Here is an 8,818-nt window from a genome sequence, read left to right on the forward strand (position 1 = left end):
TCGGGACGACTCAACTTTGGTCAGCTAAAAAGCCATGAAAAATTCAAAGTAGCCTCCTGAAGACCGCTGTTCAGTTTCTTCTTCAGAAGAAAACCAATACGGAGGCCATGGCAACGGTGGAGATGGCCAGGGGTAGTGGAATGGTGAGGAGTGATCCCGGCAGACTCTGGATGGCATCTGTGGCCCTTAATGAATTATTTACTTATGTTTTTTAAGCCTTGTTGATAAGAGACCTAATCTTAAGATCCTTCAGGATCTCAGCATGTATGCCCACCGGGGCCTTTATATTAATGCATTTCGTTTGTGTTCCTATCTTGTTTTGTTTTTCTACTTAGTACTTAGCTTTTAATTCATGTCATACATTCAAGCATGAGTACATAGAAAGAACTAAAGTCAAGATATAAGAAGCAACTTGCATTAATAGTCTTGAAATGGGTTTTAACCCTTACATCGATAGATATGTCCTACTACGGGCTAAATGTCCTGAATTGATTTCGTCGAACCTTAGGTCTACTCAAAATAAATACTAAGTTCTATATTTAAGAAGGATTAATTAAACATAATAAACTTTGAGATTGAGGGCATGCCAGGTACGAGGGACGTCAATGTCGTCCAAGGTCTCAATCTTGTAAGAACCTCGACTGAAAGTCTTCTTATCTCTGTAGGGGCCTTCCCAGTTGGGCATCAATTTTCCCCTTTCTCCTATGCCAGATGCTTCTACTTTTCTAAGTACGAGATCTCCTTTCTTGAAGAACCTTCCATTAACTCTTTGGTCGTAGTGGAAAGAGGCTCGCTTCTTATGCTCCGTGATTTCGGCATTAGCCTCATCCTTAACCTCATCAATTAGATCAAGGGCCAGCCTCGTTCCTTCTTTGTTGGTTTCGGGCTCAAAGGCCTGAACCCTAAGAGATACATGAAAATTTTCCAGGGGTACGACTGCTTCAGCCCCGTAAGCGAGCATGAACGGGATTTCTCCTGTTGTCACCTTACAAGTGGTTTGTGTTAACGGAGGAATTTGGTTAACAAAGATTCGAGGTTTGTCAATAGAATCGAGATCGTCAATGGTGGCCGGTGATCGAAAGAGTCATCGGAGAGTGGTGATTTCTGTTGAAAGGGTGGCTGAGATCGTTGAGGTCGGTGTGTGTACCTCTTGGAGCCTGTTCACCATTTGCCCAACAATGTGCCTACGTACCTCCTTTTGTAGGGAAGGATCAAGATGTACGTAGTTCTTTGAGGAGTATAAGACCATCTTAGAGTTGGTTTTTAACTACCAAGGGTGATAGAAGTCGTCAAGCATACTACTATCTTTTAATAGCTTTAAGAGTGCCTAGTCATAGAGCCCCATGGCTCGATTACGACGTTCAGAACTTCACGGATGAAGCAACTCCCTGCTACCGCTATCTTCCTAGTTCGTAATCACAGGTATTGCCCTGTCTTACCACATATGCTAAGGCGCATCATTGCCCCCCGATGAGGCTAACCCACCAGACTCAAGGACGAGTGATCCCCAGTGTGGAGCGCAAAGTGCAAGACACCCTAAAAGCTTCCCAACAAGGACAACCCGTTGAATGCAGAAGCGAGACTCCCAAAAGTACACGCTAGATGTCAAGTAATCATCCCCCTACGAAGACAACCTGTAGAACTACAGAATGGCACATTCTGTTGGACATAGGGGAAGATTGTTGATCAAGTAATATGCAGATCATCTATGTCAGCAATGTATGGTTAGAGAGATTGTTTGATACATGAGGAGAATGTTGATCAAGGTATTATGAAGATCATCTGTGTCAGCGTCACTCTGTATGATAACTCAATATAGAACAGGACTTGTAAATATTCCTATATCCACTGGAATCAGTACAAGATAGAAGATATGATATATACACAGGGATCTGGAAAGCTACAGTGAAGAAGTCGTCAACAGAAGTTCGAGTGTAGTTCATTTATATATTTATGCATCGAAGGAATAAGGTTGAAGACATTCGAAGTTGTAATCTGGATTAGTGTGAAGATCATAAGGGTTTCAGTGAAGCTGTTTTGATAGGGTTGAAGACTTGACAGTGGTTTATAAAGGTTATAGTACGAAGGCCTGAGAGCGGAACTAGTCGTCTGTGAACCAGACCATTGCACTAGGCGTCAGTGATCCGTGAAAGGAAACTAAGTATTATCATTCGAAAGACTGTTAAGTGATATTCGTATTCGAGAAGAACGTTCGAAGTTTAAATACGAATATCAGAAGACGAGAAGACAATCAGTGGTACAGTTCATGAATTGCAGGATTGAAACTAAGAGAATGAAACTTAGGGCATGTTCAAAGGGGAGAAACAAGATCATTAATATGTGAATTTGAAAAGTTCTAAGTATAAAGAATATGCAGGGTGCAAGTCATGACAGCTAGGAACAAAGAAGCAAGTGTATAGCAACTAGGAAGCAACCAAGAAATACTCTAAGGCAAAAGCTTTTAAAATCGACTTCTAGAAGTGAAAAATCGACCAGTGGTGTTTCCTAATCCAAATTGGAAGTGCACTAGTCGATTCTTGCTTGATCACTAGTCGATTGGCTATTAGTTGACTTGTTTTCAAATTCATTCTAAGGCAATGGTGAAAAATCGACTACCTAAATCTACTAGTCGATTTTGGCTTCTTTGAAATCGACTAGTAGGTACTTAAGCCCTTGAATTCAAGTTGAACTTGTATCTTGACATATAAATCGACTCTTGGCTATTCCTGGTTGAGATTGGAAAACTACTAGTCGACTACTTCATGTATACAAGTCGATTTCCATCCTTCTTCTTTGGTTGAACTTTCTTTAAGGCATGGAAATCACACAGGGAGAATTCATTCGACTACTGGCTTCTCCAATCGACTACTGCAGTCTTTTGTTTAATTCAACACTTGGTTCTGAAGCAGCCACGTCTCCTAGTCGAAAACCAACCTCTATATCATTACAGATCTGCAGCAAATCGACTAACACTTCTACTGAGTTCTCTCAAGTTGTCTCTCTCGTTTTGTAAGGCGAAGCTCCGGTGAATTCATTGCTCGAGAATTATTTAGTGAGAAAACAAGGGGAAACTATGTTCGATTTGTTCCACACCAAAGTCTTACAAGAAGCACACCATTACTACAGATTCAGTTTTGTATTGAGAATCATTTGTATTGAATAGTAGTTAATGTGTGTGGGATTTAGTTCTAGAACCGTATTGAACATTCATTGTAATAGAACTTATCCGTGTTGCTCCGATTGTTTAACATCGGAGTTGTAAGCAAAACCTCGTGGTTATATTCTTAATGAAATAAGATTTAACCCCGGAAGCAAATATGTTTTTAGTTTTGGTACTTTGGTAGTTGAACATAATTATCCACTGCGAAGAAAGTCGAAAAACGAGTAAAATACATTCACCCCCTCTGTATTTAACCTACCGGACCTAACAATTGGTATCAGAGTTTGTTGATCGATATACAGATCAGATCCTATAGGTTAGCAAGTTTTGTGATTGATTTTGGTTGAACGGAGACTGGGAGTGCTTTCGTTGGTGTGAACTGATTTTGAGCATTGGTCGTAGTGTTCTTGGTTGTTGTTGATTGAAGAAGTGTTTGGGTTGATATCCTTGACTGTTTGGGTAGTTGTATTTTCAGACGGTATATTGCAGAAATTTTTCACAACTGAAATTATGAGTACTTGGATGGTTGACGGTATCGAGGTTCTTAAGTTCAATGCGAACAACTATAAGATTTAGAAGTTCAAGATCAATCTCTACATGAAAGTAATGGATAGAAAATCATTAGAAATTTTAGAGAATAGTCCGTTTGTACCAAGGAAAGAAAATCCCGTACCTACAGATAAAGATAGTGGAAATCCTTAAGAGTTAATCCCAAAGGATTTATCCGACTATACTGATAGGGACAAGAGGTTAATTTCTTTGGATGCAGATCTTCGATCTCTTTTAGTTGAGTCAATGGATTCCAACATGCGCCATCGAATTAAAGATTGTGTTAGTGCCAAACACATGTGGGAAACCATTACAGCTATAGTGGAAGGAATAGATGATAAGAATAGATTGAACGTTTTAATATCTGAGTACAAGGAGTTCAAAATTCTTCCAAGTGAAAGCATCAGTCAGTTATTTGGAAGATATAGCCAACTTCTGGATGAAATGAGTACCCTTGGGAAGAATTATTCACAGAAACAGATAAACAGGAAATTAATTTTTACCTTACCCAACAAATTGAGAAATAAAGTGTCATCCAACAGAAAAGGATTGGACTTCAATACAATGTCACTGGATGAACTTTATACACACTTGAGGACTTATGATGTTGAGTCAGAACAAGCAAACGTCAGAAATAAGTCTAATATAGTGGACAACAAGAACAAGACCAGGCAGCAATCAACATGTCCTACAGCAGAGGAATATGCTAATCCTGAAGAAGAAGATGAAGGACCACTGACTACAGAAGCTTCTACAAGTGGTACAGATTTGACTGGAAATGAAGAAGCTACAGATGTTGTTAAGTATTATACTTTGGATGAGCTTGAACAGTTAGAAGATTCGTCTATGCTTAAGATGGCTTCTATGTACAGTCAACTTAGATTTAGAAAGAAGTCCAAAGATAGTCTGAATTCATCAGGTAGAACCAGCTCAAATGATGAAGACAAGAAGTCTGCTAAGTCAGGGTCCAGTAAAGGTTGTGAGGAACAGTTGGTTGAAAGAAGCACACATAAATTGTATGAAAGTGAAGAAGTGGGACACTCTAACAGTGACACAGAAGAGTCCTCACAGGCAAAGGCAAAAGAAGCTCATCTGAGAAAGGATGAAGTGGGACAGAAGGAGCATCTGGAAGCTGTTACAAGCTCCAGTGGAAGAAACTGGGAATATACAGATGAAGAAAAAGGAAAATGCAATAATGCTCCAATCAGGGAAACTTCTCCATCGCAGGTATATTCCGAGACCACTACAGATCTATCTGTGATTAAATGCAATATTTGTGATAGAGATAGAGATGTAGAGTTAGCTCAACTTCATGCTAGCATGTCTAATTTGATTGCTGAATTTGTTAGAGTAAAATCTAAGAATATGATTTTGCATGCTAGGTAGGAAGAGATAGATACCATGTTTGTTCAGTTAGAATATCTTAAGAAACAAAATGAGTATCTGTTGAGTAAGGTTGAAGCCAGTTCTTCATCTGATGTTGTTCTCAGGAGTAGAATAGCTGAGTTAGAGTCTAATTTATTAGATAATGAAAACTCTGCTATTTTTGCTAAGAAAATTATTGATGATCAAGTCAGTGATTCCAAAGTCGACATTGGATTCAATGACAAGAGAGTCAATGATTAACTAAGCAAAGTAGCTACTCCTGATTCTTTCAATGAAGATGTAGTGGTTGTTGAGGATTGTACTTCAATTGAGGAGGAGTCAACTGTAGAGTCATCTAAGGAGTCAGTATGCAGTGGTAAATCTAAAACTGGCTTAGGTGATAAAGATGATCACAAGGCTAAAAGAAAAATCAGACGCAATAAAACTGGAAAGTTAGGAGTTAGTTCTATAAATGAGGATTCTTATAACTCTAACTCTTCTAGGAAGTTGTGTTTCAAATGTAATTCTGCTTTTCATTTGTCATATGCATGTGATAAGAGTAAAGTAGATAGTGCTAAAGTTCATAAAAAGCATAACAAGCCTAGTTCTCATGCATGCAATAATTGTGAATATATGCCATGTTTTTCCAATACCATGCCTTCTTATCTGAACTTGACGCATTTATCATCCATATCTTGTGAGTTTAGTGATAAGAACATGAGTAGTAAGCATAATAGGGCAAAGACTGCTAGTCCTCCTAGAGTTAGGAAGGAAACTCCATCTTGGAAGCCTAAAGGCAATCTTGAGGTTTCTGAAGAAAAGAAGGAGTCAGTCAATGAGAAACAAAAGCATGTCATAATTACATCTGATATTATTGAAAATGTGAAAATCTCTAAGTCTCAAGGACCCAACCAAGCGTGGGTACCAAAGAAAACTTGATCCATAATGCAGACAGGGCAAGAAAGTGTGAAACGAACAATGTGGATTATCATCTGTGATGCTTGATACATAAGTGTTCGAGGATAGAGCCCTGCTATCAGAAGTGGACAAGTAAGCTGGCCCGCTAGTAACCCTTCGGAGATGACAACAAAGGAATTATTGCGGGATATGGCAAGAAAATGGAATGTCATCATGAATTCATTGGAAGCATCGTTCTGGTGAAGGATTCAATACATAAATCTTCTTATCAGACAGTTCTTCATCAAAGGACAGTTTATCAATTCAATGAAGGAGTAGTATTATATCTCAAGCAGAATTGGTGAGAAGCTTGCTCTTCACGGAGTAAGATAAATATGCTCGTAGCTAACCTGGAATCTCAGGAAAGATGAAGTCAAAGGTTTTCACTTTAAAGCTTCATTAGAAAAGAGTTGGCTATGACAAAAGAAGCTCTCACACCTGAACTTCAATACAAGTAATTCTTTTGTAGAAAAAGATTAAGTGAGAGGACTGCCTCATCTGGAATTCAAGCAGAAAGAAAAATATGAGGCATGTCAACAAAGTTATTGAAAGTGTGCAAAGGACAAAAGTCATCAGATGATGATTGATCAAGAAATTTACTAGGAGATATCTAATGAGTCAATGGCCATCAGAAGCAAGCACTTAGTATTCCTTAAGTCTTTGGAGAAGAATACCTTACTGAAGCAAGCAATGAAGTATTTTTATTTGTTTGGAGTAGCTTGGCAATTTTCAGCTAAGGATCGTAAGGATATTTTTCTCGGCTACTCGTTGCAGTCTAGAAATTACAAAGGATGAATGATCAATCAACAAATGAAGATTGGAATTCCAAATGCACAGTTCAGTAACATCAAGCTCTAAGCTGTTACAGGTGAAATTATTGAAAATGGAAATCCCAGCAACAGCTTAGGGGGAGCAAAAGAAGGATCAATTAATCAGACAACACAACATTGAAAATCAAATGGACACTTCAAGAACGCATCTGCCTAGATAAAGGGATTGTATTCAAAACCACTCATGAATTATAGTTCTTAGTGTTTCGAATGGTGGAGTAATGATTGACAGAGCTACAGAGTATTAATGTTCATCTGTCTTGGTTTCCATCTGAAGAAGAAACTAAAAAAGTTACAGAAGCTCTGATAGATCCGGGTTGAGTGATTGCAAAGCAAGATGAACTCAATCACTTCAAAGGCATATTGTATGGAAGCTGGTATCCAGATCAAATGTCAAAGCACTATGTGGTACAAGGATAACCAGAAGCAAACTGGATGTCAATGGCAATGTTACGAGGGACAAGGCCAAACTGGACGTTAAGCCATAATCAAGAAGCAGTATCTAATGGAAGGCACCGGTGATAAGACTTGAGAATATAAGGCAGTTGGATCACATTCAGTGGATGTGGACAGTGCACTTCTTGTTAGTGAGGTATAGGAAGAAGTTGATGTCAAGCAAGATCTTGGACTGCAGCCAAAGAATGTTGGTTTGTATATCTCCTCTTCACAAGCTCACTACAGGATGGTATGAAATGGTATAAAACTCAAGAAATCGTCAAAGACATGGTATGACTCTCTAATTGAACTTAATTTAACATGATCTAGTAGAGTTATCATATAATATCCGGTCCTCGCATATATTATCTTTGAAATAATTACCATGTGTATATTGCATATGCTTGTAGTGGTAAATATTTTGAAGATAATTTTGAATACTTAAGTGCTAATATCTATCTCATTGATATTTAGTATTTATTTATTTTTCAATTATTTTAATGAATTTAAATTATGGAAATTGAAGCAATTCAATATCCTTATATGCTCCATAATTTAAATTCTATTTAAATAAATTTGCAGCATGATTAATTATAACCTTGGACATTAATTGAAAATGAGTTGTTATAAATTAATTGTAATATTTTAGTTCTAGTGAATTTATCATGTCTGACTTATAGAATTCACTTAGACTAAAATAATTAGTAGCATCACACTTTTTTTTATTTATTTCAATAACTAGTGATGATTAGTGTAGCACCGTAAATTTTTGACTTTTCAGTCATTAAGTTATTGGTGAGATTTTGACTTGTCAAAATCATTTGTAGCATCACAAACTTTTGAAATTGATTCAGTGGTTAGTGCTGATTTATGCAGCACTACATACTTATATAAAATTCTTAGCAGTTCTTGTTAGTTATTTTAATACAAGACAGTGCTGAGATTTTGATCATAGTGAAAGTTTTTAAAGTATATTTTCAGAAAAGTTCATTAAGATCAAAATCAGATGGTTAACCTAATCAAACATAACTCTATATTCACAGAGTCTAACAATTAGTGATCTCTGTGTGAGTATCATAATTGGTAGTAGACTTAGTGGATAATGAATTATGATTGATTATGAGTGATTATTATTAGTGTCTTCATTAACGTTTGTTGACAATAAGCTCCCAAGTAGTTAGAAGAAAGACAGGTTGGATACTCAAAATGTTGAAGGTCTTTCTGATGACGAAGATGAAGCCTGAAGTTGCTCTCAACAAAGAAGAAGATTCTGATTTAGATTCTGATGACAATGGTCTAGAAGCAAGCAAAGATAGTGGAATTGGAAGGAGCACTATCAATTTTCTTGAGAGACTAGTCATCAAGTACCAGATTCAGAAGAATAGGATGTCAACAACTCAGGGGGAGCATAAATAATCAGGTTACTCAAAACTATGTCAATGTTTGGAATGTTTTGCAAGCTTATCTGTCTATGTTCATTCATTTTTATAGTTATTAGATCAAATTGATTATCATGCTCTAC

General features: G+C 37.3%; 1 protein-coding gene across 1 annotated transcript; it reads right to left on the minus strand.

Moving 5' to 3' along the window:
• Positions 1 to 553: 553 nt before the first annotated feature.
• LOC141660676 (uncharacterized) lies at positions 554 to 961 on the minus strand. The gene has a single exon (XM_074467661.1). It carries the CDS (start codon positions 959 to 961, stop codon positions 554 to 556), a length of 408 nt encoding a protein of 135 aa, XP_074323762.1.
• Positions 962 to 8,818: the final 7,857 nt, after the last annotated feature.

This window comes from Apium graveolens, chromosome 5, assembly GCF_009905375.1.
Source record: "Apium graveolens cultivar Ventura chromosome 5, ASM990537v1, whole genome shotgun sequence".
In the NCBI taxonomy this organism is placed as follows: Eukaryota; Viridiplantae; Streptophyta; class Magnoliopsida; order Apiales; family Apiaceae; genus Apium; species Apium graveolens.

Excerpts from the sequence above, each read along its gene's own strand:
- LOC141660676 (XM_074467661.1), bottom strand. The coding sequence starts at position 961 with ATGCTCGCTTACGGGGCTGAAGCAGTCGTACCCCTGGAAAATTTTCAT.